At 37.9% G+C, this 22085-nt stretch overlaps 1 protein-coding gene across 2 annotated transcripts in view; it reads right to left on the reverse strand.

The window, feature by feature from the left end:
• The window catches only part of LOC117408902 (solute carrier family 12 member 2-like), a 75514-nt gene extending 55322 nt beyond the window's left edge, over nucleotides 1-20192 (reverse strand). For both annotated transcript variants that reach the window (XM_034924614.2, XM_034924610.2), the window contains exon 1: nucleotides 19132-20192. In XM_034924614.2, coding sequence (XP_034780505.2) covers nucleotides 19132-19695 — 564 coding nt within the window. In that variant the 5' untranslated portion in view covers nucleotides 19696-20192. The remainder of the gene's footprint in view (nucleotides 1-19131) is intronic.
• Nucleotides 20193-22085: the final 1893 nt, after the last annotated feature.

Raw genomic sequence — 22085 nt, forward strand, 5'->3', positions numbered from 1 at the left:
ACATTTATTAGCCTGGTTTCCTTAGCAATATTTTAATGTGACAATGTGATGGCACCATCTAATTATTTGACAAGAGTTCACCACAGTCACCAGCACAGAGGCTACTTTGGTTACCCATCAGTAACTTTGAAAGTTCACAACAAATACCTCTCATCATAATTTCAAATTTTTCTGTGATTCAGTGATACAAACAGATATATTACGATGTGTGATTGAGGGAGTACTGTGGTTGAGGAATCATATTGTCATAAATAACAACTGCCGGTGCAGTTGAGAGTACATGTGTGAATCAGACAAAAAAACACACACACTTCTATATTTCTCCTGGGATCCTGGCCCCAGCTGGGTTACACGCTTCAGTGTGCAGGGTAAAGCCACGTCCAAGAATTATTTTCCAAAACATTAACAGTGAGGCCCACTTGAAATACAGCACTAGGCTGCAGGGGTCTCTGAAGCAGAAAAGGGACGTTGATCCTGATCACACCAAATCAGTGTACTTTGACAGACATGAAGGAAAAACCTGGAACCAAAATCAGCAGTATGACAGAAAATATTCAGATAAACATTTAAAGTTCTTGTTCTGTACCGTATCAATGGGGCAGTTTACAATATTTGTCCACCAGATAGGGCCAAGCGCTGAGGAAAAATTATAAACAAAAAATACACACACACACACCTTTAACAGTAGAATACAGTGAACAGGTTTGTTGGTCTATATTCAGAAAGAATCATTACAGCAGTAAAAGCACAGATACATTGATACTTCTTGAATATAACTACAGTAGGTTGGGAAGGCCTGCTGTAAAGTACAGTTCCAAAGAAATGGGAGTAAAACTGATATACTGTAGTAATGTTCACTGCCGTCCCTACAGCAAGTAAATTGAGAAAACAAAATTGCTGTCCAGTAAAAATACTTATCCACAGGCGATTAGAATTTGATAAAATAATTGATTATAAACTGCCGCCAAGTTGGCTGAATCAATTTAGAACGATGCAGGCCTCACAGCTCTTCATGCAGAAAAGTGCAGAAAGCAAATCCTCTCGGCTGGAGTGCACTAGCAGGACGTACGCCTGACTTTTAGCTACGTCAGACTTAAAAACAGAAATAAACCAGACTTAAAATGCAAACCTAGTGCACCACCAGGACGTACATGTGTCTGAGTTACACCTGGGTTTAACTCCTACTCATAAAGAGTAGGCGTAAGAATTTAGTCTCAGGTGTAACTTATTTAAATAATTGGCACAACGTATATAAAATTGAAATAAAAGTAAAAAGTATGCTATGTTTAATTCATAGATTCCAGTATTAGTGAGCACTGAGGTGTGAATGTGTGGTGAGGGATCGAAGTAATCCTTTGGACAAATATGACGACAACGAATTGTTTGAAAGGTTTCGTTTTCACGGACATGAGTTTACGGAATTAATTGATGAATTAGCCGATTTACAACACGAGTCTGACAGGAACAGCACACTTCCCCCAGCCATGCAAACGCTTATTGCCCTGAGATTTTATGCCAACAGGGCATTTCAAAGTACAGTTGGAGACGTGGTTAATGTACACGGAATGCCTGTCGCGCAATTCGCCAAGTCTCGCTGGCACTACAGCGACAACTGCACAGGTATGTGTCGTATCCACACGCAAGATAAATTGTCACTATAAAAGCAGAGCTGTATGGCGAAATCAGGAATCCCTGGTATAATAGGCTGTACCGATGGCACCCACTTCAGAACTCAAGCCCCAGTCCAGGATGAATATTTTTATGTAAAATCAGAAGGGTTATCAGTTACTAAATGCCCAACTTGTCTGTGATGCATACGTGACCATGTTTAACTGTGTAGGGAGATGGCCGGGCTCAACACGCAACGCCTGCATCCTTAAAGAAAGCACAATTTACTGGGACTTTGAGTCAAGGAAATGAGATGGTATCCTTCTCAGGAAGTACCTTGTAGTTCTAAGTTGCAAGGATAAAGAGACTCTCATTCGCAGGAGTGTGAACCGTTTGTTCAATGATCGCTATACATTGATATTTTGGGTGAAGGCCCACCGCCAGTTGCAGGGTATTTGCGAAGACTGCTGTAGTTTTTTGCCCTCGCTAAAAGATCCTTCCACTTTTTCCTCACTTCCTCAACACTTCTGTACTCATCACAGCATTGATTAACTGAGTCAGCTATTTCTTTCCAAATGTCTTGCTTTTTTTTTTTGTTTTGCTTGGCAGCAAGAATAGATTTTTATTTAGGATACATTTCTATCAAATTTCTAATTTCAGCATCGGTAACACTTGTTTTCCTCTTTTTTGCACTCGGTACATCCATTGTTTTGATAATTTACAAATTTTGAAGTCTCACGGTTGTAGGGAGTTGTTTCTGAGTGCTTAGTAGGGCTGTATTAGAAGGTTCGAAAGTTTGAAGGTTCAGTCGCTAGCCAGGAATTTGAAGATTGTTTTAAACCTACGAAGGTTCGTCAGACGCCATTCACGCACTGTGTTTTTTTTTCTGTTAACAGAAATCGTTTGACAATGTGTAAATACTATAAATCACACATTAAATGTCACTCACATGCAAAATTAGTTCTTTTTATTTGTATAATTCATATTACTTAAACAAAAGTTGTATTAAAATCCAACCAAATCATAGCAATGTAGCAACTCTATATGGCGCCGCTGCTGTGTATGGAGCAGGGTATATTATCCAAAGCACTGGGGGGTACCTATAGTGGTTGTAGTGCTTCAGTAAAATATGTACTGAATACCTAGTGTACAAGACAGTGTAAGAGAAGTGCTATGGTAGAATATGTTTGAAACATACAAAAAATACACACTAACACTAATTTTAATTTTAAAAAAACTGAGCACCGTCCATCCCTCCCCCCTCCAGCTTTTGTCAACCAGAGGCAAATTTCTCCATTCAGCATCTCGACAGCAAAGTGCTGTACAGCATAAGCTGTATTGAAAGAAATGTCTCGAAACCCCTCTGCTGTCTGGGATTTTTTTTGTTAAATGCCTAGACGACCAAAAAAAAAAAAAAAAATGTACCCTTTGTTGCAGCCCTAGTGCTTAGCAACTAGGTTGAAATATCCGGTAATATTTTTCAAGGAAATTTATGAGACAGTAATCTAATAAATTAAAATACACATACTCTAATAATGTATTACTTATTTAAAACACAACTAGCAGATATATTTAAATATACACATTGTATTCACATGAATGCACGTTACATATGCCAGACTTAAAAGCATTAACGTAAGGCATAGTTACGTCTGAGATAATTTTGTGTTGGTGCACCAGACGTACTGAAAAAAAGTAAGTCACGTGTATTAACACCTGACTTTGGGTATATGACGACTTTTAAGACTTGGACTTACGTCCTGTTGGTGCATTCCAGCCGTGATGACTTGATTTTATGTAATAAGTCCTTGTGGCTATACAGTAGGTAAGATAAGGATACTCGCATTTTATAAAACTATCTGACTAATATTCGGGTATACCTGAGGACAATTTAAATCCTGCCTGATGAGAGCTTGATTTAAGGAAAATATAACTGAAATTTAAGTAAAACTGGGTATACCAACGTGTGACATTTCCGTGCCAGTTCCATGTTCTACAGGAGCTTAACTAGTCTATTTTTTGGCTTTAACAGGTGGGCCAGCTGTAAGAGGGCACCCTGAAAAGAATGACATTTATAAGAGACAGACATGGTGCAGATATATACTGTACATACAATACATGATAATGTTTTCATAGATAAACCATGTTGTTTGTGCTTAACAAAAAATAACACCTGCTGTAGAAAAAAACAACATCTGTTATGTGCGTCGGTGGGTTCGTCATAACAGAAGTATGTTGTGCTCCCGAGATGGATCTACACATTATTTCAGTTTAAGAATGTTTATTTTTAAAACGCTGCAAGAAAAGTGAAACATTTACACCGATGTATCATTCACTTCAAACATTTTAAGCCTGATGGAGACATATGCAATACAAATAAAAACCTTCAAAATGAAAAAACAGGGGAGTCAATTTGAGAATTACACCAAACCAATGAGCAAGGAACAGGAACCGTCAAATAGTACAGCTCCGAAAGCAGACATCACACACGTAACAATCACAGTGAGGCAGAGCAACTAGACTCAGAAATGCATGTCTTTAGATGTCATTTGGACCTGGGTGAGAAAATCTAATTTCAAATATGACATGTTGCCTCCTAAACTGCAGCTCAACTGAGCTTCAAAAAGACACCATTCCCACAAACCCCGCCCCTGGGAAACAAAGAACTAATGAAATGAAAAGTGCCTTCGGTCATACAACCAGTAGTAAGACACTGATAAGCCAATAGCTTATTTCAGACTGCGGAAGGACACAACATCGTTGTGAAAAGAAAATAAATCCATAAAGCAACTCAATAGAAGCATAATTCTAATCTAAAATCAAACATCATATTAATCTAAATCTAATATGTGAAGAGGTCAAGCTAACTTGTAAAATAAATTTGATTTGGGGCCATGGTGCATTATAGATATACTGTATAGAGAACCAAAGAGAGAGGGGGAGAGATAGGAGAGAGATATCTATTTATATATTTTTGTAGCAGTTGGCTGGGTTTACTTTTTAAACCTTTAACCTTGGGGGAAATCATCAGCTGAAATAGGTTAAAACTCAGCTGTAACTAGACCCACTGTTATTTGCATTATTAAAATAGACCCTGGTATTGTTAAATGGGTTTCTGTGGTGTGAAGGGATTGCACTTCTACATATTCTTCATTCCTTTGTAATTGGTCCATGTGCATCAATATAAAGAAGTTGTAACCTGTGGTACTGTAAATAATTGCCTGTACATTTGATGCATTTTTCTCAAATGCATTTTCTGTAAGTCCCAGAGCTCCCAGGGGTGGCATCAAGCAGTGCTAAATTTAGCATCCATAGTCTTCTACAGACTGCAGCAGTGCTCAAGTCTATTTCAGCAGCCTAGATCACTGCTTGAATTGGGCTCCATTCAGCTGACAATTTCACATGGAATAACACTGCACTTAGACTAATAACACATCCCATCAGTATGAAATACAAGTACAGTATAGCAGACTCATTTGAAAGCATTTTTCTCATACATCAGATATTGATACTGCACAACAGATGTTACTGTAACAGCACATTATCTGCTCATTGCAAAATGCACTATAACAAAGTTGCAGATACAATGCAATATTGTTTGTGCAACTTCAATCCCTATTGGAAAGAGAAGTCTTACAGCACATTATAAATTGAGGTGTAAAATAGGTGTGGATTGCTAATTTCCACCAGTTGCAACGTACACTTAATGAAAACTTGAAATGTGTCACAACAGCCAACACCTACAGTAGAACTGACACATCGGCTTGTGATTGAATTATTGGTAAATTATGTCAAACTGTATTTATTACCTACATTGCAGAGATTATGTTGTTTTCTTCTCATCTACTGAGCATTCTGCATGGCTTTCCTTGCTGCATCTGGGTACCTGGGGAATACAGTAGTAACCTGGCACTGCCTTGATCTGCTGTGCGGTCTTCCCATAAAATCAGTGTTTTACTACATATCTACACAGCAGCAACCCAGTTTAAATTCCTCGAAATTCTTAGGGTGTTTGAATATGGATGCATCCACAGACTGATTGCCAAATTACTTGCATGATGCTGACTCTATAAATCTTAGCCTACTAAAATAGCATGTACTGTAGCTGTAGAACCATGTGTAAAATATCAAATGGAAAACTGTAAGGGGTGGTGCAGTGCAGTTTATCATTTGAATGAAGAACATGACAGGTCCTTATACAGAGCTCACCAGGGTACTGCAGCAATGCTGTACACATTGTATTGATACAGATCTGTTTCAGCAGCACAACAATGCAGCTAGTGGAGTTATTTGAATACAGTATATTTAACCATTTAAAATTGCAATTATTGTAGCTCCAAACGTGAAGCCAAAGACTATGCATAGTACCGTACCTTATAGAAAAGCAGCATAATGGGACTAGGACACAAACAGCAGAGTCATCAGCGAGGTAGGTCACTGCAAGGTCAAAGCAGAACATGGGAGACTATGTTCTCCCTGACAGACATGCTGGCCAGTGGGTGTGAAGCTCTGTGTTGCATTCAGTGTCCTTGTCTGATCCCCAAAGGTAGCTGCTAATTGTATTGAAGGCCTGTACTCTACACAACAGCAGCAACCCTCATGGAGTAGTTAATGAGTAAACCCTTTGCCTTACATAAAAATGTAACCTTATTACAGTATCACTTGTAACCATTTATATTTATTTATTTATTTTGGGGGGGGGGGGGGGGGTTGATGGCTTTGATACAGTGTACTGCAAAATTAAATCTCATGGACCAGTTGGAGAAGCCATTTGCTTATTTTTAATAATATCTGGTTTGTTTAAATTATTTGTTGCATCGTTGAGGTTTTTTGGATTATTAGACAGGCCACAAATGATGTGAACATTAACCTAGAGCATACAGTAAGTTTGAACATTAATATAAAATTCAATTAAAATGTTGTTAAAAAGCATACAATACTATCAAACTTACCAAAATGGGAATGAAACAGAGCACCTAAAAGGTATCTATCTGCAAATTACAGTCAGTACTGGCTGCTATAGTAACAGAATTATTCTTGGAAAGGCATTTTTTTGTAGGTCAGGTAATTAAGCTGTTGCTGGCTTAAAACAAAGCAGGTCTTATTTTCAGCTGCACAGCTATTGAAATATTCTTGTTTGTACATAACAGGATGAAGAAGATATTGTCTGCACTTGTCTAACTTAATTATTCCAAGCTTGCTTTGGTTTTAAAGTTCAATGTATCTTCATTAAAGTTAAGGTTCATGTGGTTGTCATGGGTGTGCAATTCATAATCACCAGACGCCCGGGACAACAAGATTTGTGTGAGGGACAACAAGTTCTGCCGTTATACTTTGCCTGTCAGACAAGTAGTTTTTATTTATTTTTCCTAGGTTCGTTCTGTTGCTAGAAAGACACTCCGGGTATATTTCTAGAAAGCAATGCAAGTTTCTGAAACTGAATTGCGGAAATCTAAACACCAAAGCATAAACATTTTAAAAAGTCCCACCCCTATCACTTCTGATTGGCTAGCTGTGGAAGAAGCTGATCTTCTATTGGTTACAAAGAAACCCAGAAATGAGAGCCTCTGGAAAAGCAGACTAATCTTTTAAACTTAAGGTATTGTTTAAGTTTTTTGTAAATTCGCAAATAAATGATACTGCTTTCTTAATACATGAACCAAACATTAAAAAAAAAAAACACAATCTAGTAAAGTTATAAAAAAACACCAGTCGCTAAGGTATTAGCGGATTAGAAAAAAAAAATGTGTAATTTCTAACACTTCGTGGTCAAGAGTGTACTTGTTGGGATGTTTAAAAAAAAAAATTAAAGTTTACTGTTCATTAGCATTTCATACAAACTTTCCCTGGCAAAAAAATTTAATGATTTTTTTTCTTTCGATTTTAGTGTTGCTAACCTAGTTTGCTATTTACCAATTTTTTTACAAAACTGCAAAGAATATCAAGAAAAAAACAGAATTCCATAAGACAGCAGTAATAGTTGCCAATGATTTTGTATCTGTGATGCAACAAACTAAAAACACCTGTACATCAGGAGATGGACTCAGCTTACAGAGAAAGAGTGGAACAAAACAGGCAGAAGCTATTTTTTTTTATTTGAATAACTCCCAAGTAGTGTTTATTACAGTTGTACTCTTAGTATGTTACTTAAATTTACTAGAAAATGTGTTCCAAACTGCACTGAATGAACATTTCCTTAAAGTATCTTATAAATGTGTTGAGGTGACATGGGGTCACAGGGAACCTTTTGTGTATTTTGAAGAATTTAGTGAACCCATCAAGCTACAAGGCTAGATCCGCCCCTGATAATCACCAACTGATTGATTGTATTCATTGTTAAATAAAACCAAAATCCTACAAGTTATACTCTACTTTTTTGTGTGTGTTTTGTGCGATGGGGAGGGCCAAGTAGATTTTTAAGAAGGACAAGTAGATTTTCTAGCATTTTGTCCCTTGGACATCAAGTTTTTTTTTCAAAAATTGCACATCCCTGGGTTATGGAGATTTTGGGAAAACTGCAAAAACCACATTGAATCCAGACAGATACAGTAGTCATATGTGTGTGGTTATACAGTACTGTGTATCTTATGGTTTCTCATGACCTGCTGATGCAGGGTCACTTTATTAGCGCTCTAGTGCATCTCAGGAGCATGTCACCTCTCCTGCGAAAAACGAACCAAGCTGCTTCACACACACACACACACACACACACACACACACACACACACACACACACACACACACACACACTTCAGACACATACCGGAACTGAACCCAAAATGGTAAATGATAATAATGAAAATGCTGATTTTTCTACAAAGTACAACTTGTAGATTACAGATGCTGTACCATACTGTAGGGTAAATGGTGGAGCCAATTTTAAAACTTTTTGTTCAATCTAGAACTAGTTAAGTCAGTCACCAAACACAGTTTCAACTGTGCTGTTCAGACTAAAGTGTTTGTTTACTATAAACAAGGACCCTTGAGACAGTGTTTTAAAAGGCTGAAGAGTTCTCAGTAAGAATTGCGTTTCCCAGATTACTCTGGGGTAATGACCGAACACAACCTCTACAAAACAACCTCTCCATAATATTCCAGGCTGCACTATTGTCAGTATCATCAGATTCCAGAAAAAAAGCCTTTGTAAAAGTCCCACCTAAGATCAAATCATGCCAGCCAGTTTTTTATTTTTCTTCAAAATAATTTCCCAAAATAAAACCAATGTCACCTTACAATAATTGATTTTGAGTTTCATTGTTTTAAAATAAAATATCAAACAGAACGAAATTTCAATGTACCCTTTGTAATTCAGTAATATGAGAGAATTGGTCAGGGGTCTGAATATTTGTGCAAGGCACTGTATATATATATATATATATATATATATATATATATATATATATATCTGTAAACTGAAGGTCAAATTTAGTATTGTCTACTATTAATGTATCTTCAGAACAAGAGAACATGCTGAAATGATCCTCTGAACTAAAGGGAAACAACTGCCTTAGTGTGTATGAATAAATACAGTAGGCTTAGTCTTTCTGAAGTGCAGTGCAATTTACTACTTTTCACCTTAATAGGTTTCCATGAATAAAAACTGTATCCTGGTGCATTTTAACAGCAACACTTTGCAGAAAGTAACAACAACAAGCATTTCCCCCTCTACTCCTTAGTCAGTGTGTTGTAAGGTGTCTATTTTTGCTCACCTATCACACAGAGGTGGACCAAGCAAGAGAAATTCCAGCTGTCTCTTTGGTCATTACTGCCTGACCCTTCCTCCCCTTCACATGCTGGATTTATAAAACATGTGCACATAAAAAATTACTGCCTCTCATAGGGCAGAAAAAATATATCATTTCGCTCAATTGTGTATGTGTGTGTGTGTGTTGCAGTATTAAGCGAAAAAACACATTTCATAAATGCACCACTGGCATTTATAAATGTACACAAGCATGCAGAGAGATGGAAATAATTAATTTCACGAATGTTACAGAAGCCAGTGCTAGCCTGAGCAAAACCTCCTCAGCAAAACAAACTACCCTTGTCACAATACCCAAGTGTGTATACAGAGTTCATGAGAAGACTCTTCCTGAAGCAGAAGCTTATGATGTATACATGAAACACACTGTACCATGCTGCTCAATGCAGCTCATTATCTCTAAACCACATTCATCTTGCAGTCAAAACTTTACTTGCTGTATACTGTAGGATTCTCTGTAATGCCAGCCCTGTAGATGTACAGTAATCTCATAATTCAAATTCTTGGTAAGACTTGGGAGTTACAACCGTCTAACCTGTATCGAGCAAGCAAGATAGAACTGTATACGGCCATAAAACAAGAAAGAAAATGTTCACATTAGCTTAGGGGATCTTCTCACAATACAGAGCCTAAATGGTCACAGGCCAAGTAAATAACCATGAACCTCTCTGCAATTTCATCTACTTTAGTTTCAGCACATGCTCTTTATTACACTTTACTGTAGTATCCACTACTTGACTAAGTTAATATAGCCTCCTCAGTGTTAAATCCCCATTTTATTAAAGGAGCGTGTGCAAGTAAAGATGTTAACTATGCAATTTCCCCTGTGTCATCACAGCATAACATTCAGTGAAACCAAAACGAAAGAGGAAGCAACCCTCACTGTAAAAACAGCCAAAATATGACATGCTGCAGGCGTTCAGTAACAAAGATCACATGGCCTACTGCTACAGTAAAATCTTAAACTGTTGTGAAAACACAGTCAGTCAGCTTTACTCATTTTGTTTTTATTCTACATATAGAAGCTAGAACAAAACCAATCCCCCCCACAAAGGGGTATGCGTTGTAAAAAGTATCACAACACCCCTTGACTTCTTATCATATTCACAACTAGTTGCTGCATCCTGTGCTCTCTACCTTACTGGGGTTCAAACAGGAAACTAGTGTTTTTCTCTGAAAAAAGTATGTGTAACGTGTAAAAACCCAAACATGGCAAATAATCATAACTATAGCAGTTGAAAAAAGAGATTTGAATATAGTAGACAGGACGCAGAATTAAACATGGAGCTTTGCAACTACCTGACCACATGTCCCAATGCAGACACAAGCCTAAAAAGTATCCTAGTGCATTTTCTTTCAGTAAAGTTAGTTACACATACAGTAGCACAGAAATTAAGAAGTAGTCTCTGCAGAGGCACCAACAAATGTGTTAGTTCATTTATTTACTTGTTTATCGATTACTCACATAATTCTAAACTGATGTTTAAAACATTCAAGGGTTTTGTTTGCGAATCTGTACAAATGATGTATGCTGTGTCAAATCGTACATCCCAGAAAACGTCTAAACTTTTCTGTTACTGTGTCAGCGCATTTATTTGCACTGCTGTAGCACTTAGACCAGGAAGGAAGACCACACACAGTCCAGCCTACATTTTCTAATGCGCTTCTCCGATTCAGCCACATGTCTGTCAGATTCCTGCTCAGATACAGGTAGGGAGCACACAGCTACAGTAGCAGGAGATTTAAGTGTCAATCCTAGATTCATTGCTGGGTGTAAAATGGAATACTATAGGGGAAAGAAATAAGAAAACATAAATAAATAAATAAACAAACTACTGTTGTTGCAGATGTGTTCTGTATTTACATGCACCATTGTCTCTATGCTTAATTTGCATATCATCTCCATTATCTATTGTAATTCCTAACAAAACAACTACAGAATAAATTTGGGATTTAAAAAATGTATTATTGGTCAGTGTTTAGAAAGAGAAAAAACAATACATTCATATACTGTACACCCCACATACAAACAAAAATAGCTGGCGTTATTAAAATGACAAACATACCAGTGCCAAGAAAATAAATATATTCTGTAGTGTGCATGAAATAATTACAAAAAGAAGAAATGTGTAAAAAAAAAAAATAATATCACATTATTTTTACATACAATTACCCATTTATGCAGTTGGGTTTTTACTGGAACAATCTAGGTAAAGTACCTTGCTCAAGGGTACAACAGCAGTGTCCCCCACTGGGGATTGAACCCATGACCCTCCGGTCAAGAGTCCGGAGCCCTAACCACTACTCCACACTGCTGCCCTGCTGGGGTGCTATAGCGGACGATAAATAAGGTTACAACGAACAGTAGTTCAAATATATAAAACTTTGGGCTCAAATTCAATGAATTAATCAAAATGCAGGAGGGAGGTTAAAAGTATTTCAACCAATGGGCACGCATGTATGTATATTTATTTGAAAATAGCAGAGTTAAAACAAACAGAGACGGGTATAGTAACACCACCAAGATCGAAAGACGTCAGACAAAGACAGTAATTAAAAGAGCAGCCTAGAGGAGCTTGCCTGGTTTTTGGAGTTGGCTCCTGGTGAAAACAGAAATGCAACTTGAGAACTCTCTATACCACAACACACTGCAGCAGCCTCATGATCATGTCATGAATGATGAATATCATGAGTATGCACAACAAAAGACAAAATGAAACCACTGAATTAACATATACATTTGTATGATGACATACTATTTTTGTACCATTCCATATACACTCAAACAGACAACTATTAATAGTTTATTACTGAAAGTGCTCATAAGTTTCTTTTTAATTAAGGGCTATTGATTTGCTACAAAAATAATACAAGCACACAGAAGAATATAATGCCCTATTTGAACAGCTGTGAAAATGTTCTCCAGCAATGCAATGCACTCAATATGGTATGCAAAATACAGAAATAGGAAACCACATTGGTAAATCTCTTCAAAGACGGAATGAGACAGAATCACTGTGTTTATAACAATAGACACACACACTCATGAAGATTTTAAGATTAAAGTATTTCAATCAAGGGCATTAATCATGCTTTGTTCACGAGAATGCATTATTAAGACTGGTATAATTATTTGTAATGTGGGGGTGAAGAGCTCTGTACAGTAAAGCTAGCACCTGAACGGCCATAGCCATACAGACAGGCGCTGAGCAAAAGCTTGCTGTGTTGACATCGAGAAGGATAGTGTCCACTCCATGCAGAGAACTACTACATGAAACCCTTCCACTGCAAGACAGTGCTCGTGAAGCCATTGCCCAGCCGAGACCGTTTGAAAAGGCCGTTTAAAGAGGCCGGAGTCGCCGTGAGGATAGCGGGACTCCGGGAGCCCAGAAGTAGATCAGTTTAGGGGATGCTGATCCCAAACAGTATAGAGAGGGTTTGTGTAGTGTAGTAGGTTCCTAGAGCGGGATGTTCCTTTTAGTGGGACTAGCGCTCGCCTTGTGTGGCAAACTATTATTTTTAGCTTTGTTTTGTTTTCTTTATGAAATCTGACACTACGCCTACCATTACTGGTACCCTAGTGGCAGCACCTGTGTTGTAATTAAATCTGCACGCCTGTGTGGCGTGTCAACACCCAATGCTCTGTTTCTGCCTCAGTATTATTCAGTGATGACCCATGTATGTATAACCACCTTGTTAGACCTACATTAAAAAAATCAGGTTTCATAGAAATAAGTAAATAGACCTCCTATGAACAGTGCATTGTGAAGTGAACTGCAGTACCTGGAAAATAAGCTATTAAATGGCCCCTTTAATAAGCCTTGCACAGCAGGCTGAACACAGCCGATAATGCAGGAGGGCAAAACGGGGTTTGTCAAAAGCATCTTGTTACTTCACTGCCACTGTTATCAGTGAAACATGAACCACTGCATACAAATTGTTCTCATAATTGTAATACAACCTCACAGTACCAGAAAGCTTAAAATCAAGACTATCACCAGATTATAGCCAAGGGCAATCCTGAATGTCTACAGATGTATGACAGGTCTGGTGCAAAATCAAGGTAGCTATCATGTTCATGTAAAATAGTAGTTTACACTGTATATGAGGTACTGTAATTCAAAGACTTGTTTTCCCACACTGGTAAAAGCAATACACAACATGAACAAGGAATCAGAAATGGAGTTGTTTTGACTGTATCAGCACTTAAAGGAACACCTCTAGATACAGTCGAAGTTCACAGGTATAAAACAGCTACAGTAAACTGTTAACCTGAATGTCCTCCACCTTCTCAGAACCTTTAATGGCGAGCGGTAAACGAGGTATACCTTGACTTTCACTAGCGCCCTAACCTTCGTCTTGGGACGCATAACTCCAGTCACAGTCAACTACCCCGTGGTACAGCCTTCATCGACGGGCACGATCGTATTAGAAAACGATTTCTCATTATTTTCTTAAAATAAACACTTTAAAACCTAAAACTACCTTGAACTCATAATTATTTGTCAGGTACTCTTCCACTGAGAAGTTTTAGGAAAATATTGTTCATAAAGGATAACAAAACTAATAACGTTACCTGTCAGAGTTGCTTATAGTTTACCTGGACAGTGCCAGACTCTGGAATGGAGCAATGTTACTGAACTGTCCAGGTCTCCGTTTGTTGTTGAAGGATGCTGAGCTCCAGTCAGCCAGGTTTATTGATTCAAGAGTGGCAGCTTCACTCCCCCTCCCCTGCAAATGAACAGAGCTCCTTCCGAAAGGCGAACTCAAAAGTCCACTCTGTACCTTCAAACAACAAGCTCTCTTCAGAAAATGAGATGAAGTTAATCAGCTGGGATCCGAGTTCAAATTAGATGGCAAGTGAAAGGAGTTTGGTTGTTCAACCAGGTCCTCTGTGGACATCCCCACTAGATATTATAGAGATGCTGCCTGTCAATGTATTCATGGGATAGGCCGAAAACCGAATACCAAAAGGTAGTACGGAATTGGATTAAGGTGTCTAAGCAGACAGTGCTGGGGGAAGCTTGCATGGAGACCATCTATGCTGTGCCTATACACATACAAGGCATGCAGTGCCTATACACATACAAGGCATGCAGTGTATGGATTTAAAGCTGCTTTACAATACCATTTAAAAGCAATTTCAAATTAAAATGAGGTACAGTATTATTCCTTGTCTAATAATCTGTACTTTCACTGTTATCTTACAAACTGCCCCATAATAGATTAATGACTGAAAACCAGATTGCAACCACTCACAGACAGAGAGGCCCACCTGACTCTGGTGTGTATTGATTTCCACTGACATCACTGTGAAACCCCAGAGCCCATTAGAGTCTCTCAGCAGAAGTCACTATACCCTTCCAAAACAAACTGTAACAGCAAATACAATACATTTGTCAGAAAGTCTAAACAAATCCATAGAAAATGTAAAAGTAGTTTATGATTTTGTTACACATTAATGTAACCCTATGAGCTGCAAAATACAGCGAGAACAACTTTCTTAAAAAAATATATGGAAAGCTACAAAAAAAAATATATATATATATATATATATATATATATATATATATATATTATATATTTTAATAGAAGAACCACTTTGAGGGCCCACATTGAATGGTTGTTCCAAGAAGAAAAAAAAAGACCTGAGCTGACCCCCGTTGCAGAGTTTTCAGTGTATTTAGTCACTCAATGTACAGCTACAGCCAAAAGTTTTGCATCACTTAGAATTTTAGGATTGAGACCATTTAAAAAAAAAAAAAAAAAAAAAGTATATGGAAAGCTACAAAGCGGTATGTAATTCAATACATTAACGTAACATTATTCAGCAGGTTTCATTCGACTACGAAGCTAAATTTGTAAATTCTATAGGGTGATGCAAACCTTTTGGCCATAGCTGTAAACTGTCCAGCACACAACAATACACTGCAGCTCTTTGATTAGAGAAAGAGAGGGCCCCTTTATTAAATATGCATTGCAGGATTCACTATCACACTGACCTCCATCCTCCGAGCACTTTCTACTTGTGCTTCCAGTGAAATAGTACAGCACTGTCAGTACCAGACAGGACTTTCAAAACAAACCACTGTTTGAAAGAAATGAAAGTGCCTCCTCTAAACAATGCCCTATTAGTATTCAAAATGGATTAATGAGGGGCTCAGTTACTCAAAGCTGCATCTGAAATCAGAACTGTGTTCATGTGATTTATATGACCAGGGCATATTTGGGGGGGGGGGGGGGGGGGGTAATCAATGTAATTCAGTACCAAATACTGCATTCTACTTTTTTTAAACATTGTAAATTAAATGAATACAAGTAAATAAATATTATATTTATTATAATAATAATAATAATAATAATAATAATAATAATAATAATAATAATAATAATAATAATAAATATAACAGTTTTGAAAACACCTCCCACTTATCTGTGTCTTGGCTTTGATGCTATAAAATGTTCGAAAAAAAGCCTTTATCTATGTCTTACGTTTTACTAACATTGAAAGTCATTCTGCAAAGTCTTTCAAACAACACTGCATTTTACCAGGCATGCTAAAAAAAAAAAAGACTAACAGATTTCTCCAATAAGTTATTTATGTATTTATTTTTTCTAAAACATATCTGCACAGAAGATAACAATGACTTACATTTAACTCATCTTCCTGCAAAACTCAAATCAATACCTATTGCTGCATCCTCCCAGAGTGCAAAAATTAAGATTGTTATAGGAAATTAAAAAATGGATTGGAGATTTCCTTCTACCTGATTGGTCAATATTGGGTCTCTAGTCCCTAGTAAATAACCATGAATGTTATCCTTTAAACCATTTAAATGTATTTTTTTCTGAGGGTCCATCTGGCACACATTCTAGTTTAAAAGCTATACAGTACACTGGTGTTGCAACATACAGGTATCAGGATAACAACAGCTTTAGACACATTTTAATGAAGCTGTTCTGCATTGCTAGCTATACAGTAGGCAGTGACTATACTTCATCAAAAAAACAAACAGGTTTTGTATATATATTCTAAGCAGTAGGCCTACCTGCTGATGAAGACTGACAAATCTGTTGCCACCATTTTCAAAATGAAACAATGACTAAACTTGGTATTTAGAAGTGGGCTACAGTACATGCAAGTTGTCTCAGAATACACTACAGCAGGTGAAGTAGCTTAGCACCTGTTCGTGTACATATTCCTTTCAATTCATTTCTCCTGTGACGACGCCCGGGTTTTGAAATTAGGATACTCAATCATCGCTCCATCCTTATTATTTTAAGCAATATTCAGCTGAGACTGGATCAGAGAGATTTTCCCAACAGACATATGCGGTTTGTCTGAACTTGTCTGGCACAAAACAGGTTGACTCAAGTTCCATGGACAGGTGTACTGCATGTGTGGTACCTCGATTATGCATATTATATTTAGGGCTTCTGTTTTCCGTTTTTTATTGATTTTATTTTTTCGGTGCTTATTTTAACTATTTTCAAGTTTTATGTAACTCGTTTTTTTTCGGGGCTTTCGCTTTTTATATACTGTATGAAATTATTGTATTCGGTTACTTTTGTTTTTTTCTGTCACAATATGTATAGTAACACTTCAATTGTACCTTCTTTAATTTGCTGTCTTCTGCAATTAAATCCTTATGGTCACAGGCATATTTTTCTGGGGGGGTTTGTGTGTTTATTGTTAAAAACCAAAAATCAGAAGCCCTAATATATTTAACCCTCACATCTTCAGAAACGAGGCTATACTCTATCTGCTAATAACCGCTTAGACACCAATAGGTTAGGTTTCTGTTGGGGCAAAACAATTCCATAGACAGGTGAATTTGCCAAGCCTTGTTTTTCTTCTATTGTCTATAGACAACTTCAGAAACTAGACTAAACCTCTTATAAACAACAGCTGCATGTAGCTACAGTGTTCAACATAAAACAGTAAGCAACTACCTCTACAAGTGGGTTTAGCAAGTCACCAACTGCTGCTCTTGTAGTACAGCAGGCCCGACACTGTACCTTGTCATTTGAAAGGGTTGAACAACCTCTTTATTGGTTTGAATGTATGAAATGATCTGTTTGGTCAAAGAATGTCACATTTAAACATGTTTTTCTCTCTTTTTAATTTAAAAATGGCTAAAGACTTACTTTGCTCCATAAGCAAGGTTTTGTGGTTGTGATTTGACATCTATTTAAGTAACCGACATCAACAGTGGTCTCAGAATCCCTGACCATATCCTGTGGTGCAAAGTGTAACAAGTAATCCCTGAAAACAAATAATTCGGTTGTTTTGGAGAAGTAACTGACCTTCAGTCATTTCACAATAAATTCCAAACGTTGGCGCCTAGCAGTTAATTGCTCCACATGTGTTTGCAAGATTCAACAGCCTCTACTTAGGTACCAGTGTGTTGACCAAATGAACAATCTCTTCACTAGTGGCTGGGCATGCAGAAGAAAATGATCACAACATCATGGCACATTCCTGATTAGATTGAAGCTTGAGACTGGGTAAAACACTGTGTGATTTAAACTTCCACCCTTCACACCAAATATCTAACTACTAGCTCATATGATTCAGAATAGGCACAAATTTGTGTTAGAAAACCAAAAAATGATGGTGAAGACACTAAATATGCAACCTCTTTCACTTACTGTATACAACTGTTTCACTGAGAATGAACTGAACCGTAATTCATGTTTGTATTTATCTAGCCATATGTACAGCACCTATCACTTAGGCTGCAATTCTAGAGGTGTCAGCATCCTGCCACTGACAACTGTCTCATGGATAAACTAGTGCACAGCGGATAGCTCTGAATATTACATTATTTAGTAAGTATATTCTGTGCACACATGCAGGCGTTGTCTAGAGTTTAACACTGGGCATCTTTCTTCCAAACAGAGGACCAGAAAGAAGGTTGCAATTGGTTTGAACAATTAATTGGGATAGTGGATAAAAGCTAGACCTGTCCATCAACCAATATGTCTAAGCTATAACAGGTCAGCTACAGTACCAGAGGAAATTTCCTTTTTTAACTATGAGGCTCGAACAGATCTCACATCTTTCTAAATGTTACACAGATACTTATATGGAAAACCTGATATAAATACACAATACATATGCAATAGAGCTTGACATCCAGTGAATACAGGCATTGACTTACTAATATAAAATATGAAGGAGGCCAGAGTCTGGACTGAGATGATATAAAGCAGAACTGTACTTCCACTGACAGCAGTGTATGCCTCAAGCAGACCTGCTGAGCAAATGAGAATATTCTATTCCCTAACAGTAGGACTCTAGTGTACAAACCTTGATACATTTTCAGATGTACAGAATCTCAATTTAGGGTGTCTCCCAACCTTTAAATTGCTGTATCACAGTGTATAGTTTAAGGCAGAAGAACTCATTAACCCAGAGATCAGGCTTTCTGGCATTATACTATAATATAATAATAATAATAATAATAATAATAATAATAATAATAATAATAATAATATACAGCGAATACCAAAAAGTACTAATAGGCTACGATGAATGCAAAAGTTGAAACACTTTCAGATATATTACAATTTCTGATTTTATAATGTAGTTTTTGTTTAAGCATTACGAAACACACCAGCGGTTCAGCATCCTACAGTCAGTCAGTCAGTCACTACCAGGAGTTACATGTCATTATTCGGTATATTCCTTCGGTAGAATGCATGTATGTATCGCATGCGCGGTGTGTATTGTTACAAAAATTAAAAGACAAGCTTACCTTATCCAGCTCATCGTGCAACTCTGCCAGGCTGGGTCTCAGCAGCTTCTCCCCAAGTGGCGCGGCCGTCTGCCTGTAAAAGTCGATCCTAGGTACCGCGTCGATAGTGTTGTGACCAAAAGTCCTCAGGTAGTAGGTATTGGTATGGGTGTCATAGTAATAATGATGGTGGCCTCCAGTGGAGGAGTGTAGGCTCCCTTCGCTCATAACCGTATCCCCATTCTGGAAACCTTCGGTGTTCACAGCGTTGAGTTCTGGAGGGCTCTCGGCGCCAGATGGGTCCACAAAGTTGACAACCCTGAATCTGCCTTTGGCTTCCTCGCCTCCGGGTGGATGCTGTGATGAAGCTTGCTTGCTACTGTCTGAAGCAGGTTTGTCCCCGGTTGCATCTGGTGATGCTGTCGTCGGTTTGGTACTCTGAGAGGGATCGCCACCAGACGCAGCTCCAGCTGCCTCCGCCACCAGATCGACCTGAAAGCGGCTCTGGCTGTGGGTTTGGCCGATGGGCTTGAGAGCCAAATCCACGGCTAGACCCTGGGATGTGTTTGATGATGGCGCGGACATGGCACCACCAGTTAATAATTCTTAACAATATTTTGATACACTCTTTCTTTCGCGTGCACGACAGCACTGTAAACAATAATCTATCTCTTCAATGAGTTTAAATAATTAAAAGTACAATCTGCCACACACCTCCTTGTTCCTGGCTGAGCGACCTAGCTTGCTGGCGCTGGGTGCCCGTTACAGCTCCGTCGATATTTTTGTTCTTCCAATATTAGCAGAAAACTAGACTTCCAAATGTCAGTTAAAAATGAACAACGTGTATTTAATGAAAAGACCATTAAGTTCTTGCAGCAGCTTACACGCCAAAGTAAAATGTTTTCCCCGTTTCATCCAATCCCCACAGTGTGAGGGTTACAAAGCGTGCTGCCCCGTCTCGGTTTTTCGCCTTGCTGAGATGCTAACACAGTACACACAGCGACTCCTCCTACACAAGCAAGGAAGGAATCCACGCTGCTATATACAGACAGTGGCCGGCTTCACCGGGGGTGGGTTTCAAGCAGAGTGTAAAACTCGCGAGAGAAGGCAGTCGTACTGTCAACAATGCATATACACAACACGGGGGGTGGAGTAAAGCAGAAGGTGGGCGTGGGGAAAATTAATAAGAACGTATCGGTGGATTCGGAGGAACAAGAGGACTGACAAAAAAGGCATGTGAAGAGAATGAGCCCTATCTCTGCTGTATGTCACATAGTATAAACATGGAAATGTACATGTGATGTTAGATATTACAATAGCATGTTGAAAAAGTACTGTACATTTGCAGAGACCTTTAGCTTATTCTCATGTGGATTGCTTTGTTATACTGGTATGTATTATTGTAACATAGATAAATCAATCAAACTTGTAAAATATGCTATAAAACAAAGACAGACTGTTTGTTTATAGTTACTGAGAGTTTTGAAAAACTTTACTAAATTGGCAGCTAGCCTCGAATGCAGAATCATTCAATCAATCAAACTGGGCGAACCAAACAAGTTGCAACATAAAACCACACCTCATAGGATGTTTTACCAGACAACCTGGGTTCATTTAAATTATAAAATGTAAACTAAGTCACACAGTTTTCATTAATACAATATGAGGCCATTACATTTTGAACCCAGCAGTATGTGTAGTAAGGTAGTATTTAAAAATGCTCTGGTATGTGTTTATGTTACCAGAACTGAACTCGTATGTACAGCACAAAAAGGGCTCTCGATCACGAAGCACTTACACTGAAAGCCAGATGCCATAAAGGAAAACAAATGCACTGTAACAAAGAGCTTTGGTTCAGGCAAATATACCTCTTCTAAGTTTGTTACTACTGCACTACTCCACACTGCTGACCTTAAAACTGGGGAAATATGACACATTTACTTAGTATGAGTATTCTGGCTGCAGATTTTTTTTTTTTAGTTTTAAAGAGAAGACGATTTTCTATTGAGGGATACCAAGATACTTAATGAGAAAGTAATCCGATGAAGTTATCCGGCAACAAACTCCCCATCCCCAGTACTGCTTTCCTAAAAAAGAGGAGAACATTTCAGGTGCCATTCTACTTGTGAGATGTCTTGCTCATTAAACTATTTAGCATATTTTTTAAAGAGGAGACGATTATCTATTCAGAGATACCAGGGTATTTAGTAAGTAAGGGGTCTGTGTGAGGAACAATGGGCAATACAATCCCCACCCCTAGTCTTACTGTATATATTTATACTGTGCAAAGCATGTCCAGCTTCAAGAAGATCAATTTTCACTGTATCACGATTTCTCAAGAGCCAGGAAACAAAACACAGGCAACAGAACTCGGAACCCCTGAGAGGAATGGCAATCTTCATATATAGGTAGGTGTGCTTATAACATGGCATGGGTATAATTGCATGGGTTAGACTCCAGTCAATCAGAGTGTCCAGTTTGTCCAAACAATTTTATAAATTAAAGCCATTTTTAAGACTAGCCAATAGTTTAGTTCTTTTCAGGAATCAGAAGAGAATAAGCATAGAGAATGTATAAAATAAAATACTTGATCCCAATGTTTTAAGTTTCCTGAATGATGAAAAAGATTAAATAAATGATTCACTTAGAACTGTCAAGCTGAGATGCTGTGACTCATTTTAAGTGGAATCTTGGCTGGTAGGTCAAAGATGAGACTGTGTGTAAGGGGCTGAGCAGGGATTAGAACCCTCCTCCATCCTGGCCTCTATTCCACAGCTCTGTACTGGGCTACACTGACTCATTAATCCAATTATTATTATTATTATTATTATTATTATTATTATTATTATTATTATTAGGACTCACTTTTTCCAGTATGTCATAATATGTGTTGTTTCACCCAGGCATAACACTGGAGTCAAGCCATTCAGATACCATAATGCAAAAGAAATCTTCAGAATTCTGAAATAATTTTC

Source organism: Acipenser ruthenus, chromosome 1, assembly GCF_902713425.1.
Source record: "Acipenser ruthenus chromosome 1, fAciRut3.2 maternal haplotype, whole genome shotgun sequence".
In the NCBI taxonomy this organism is placed as follows: domain Eukaryota; kingdom Metazoa; phylum Chordata; class Actinopteri; order Acipenseriformes; family Acipenseridae; genus Acipenser; species Acipenser ruthenus.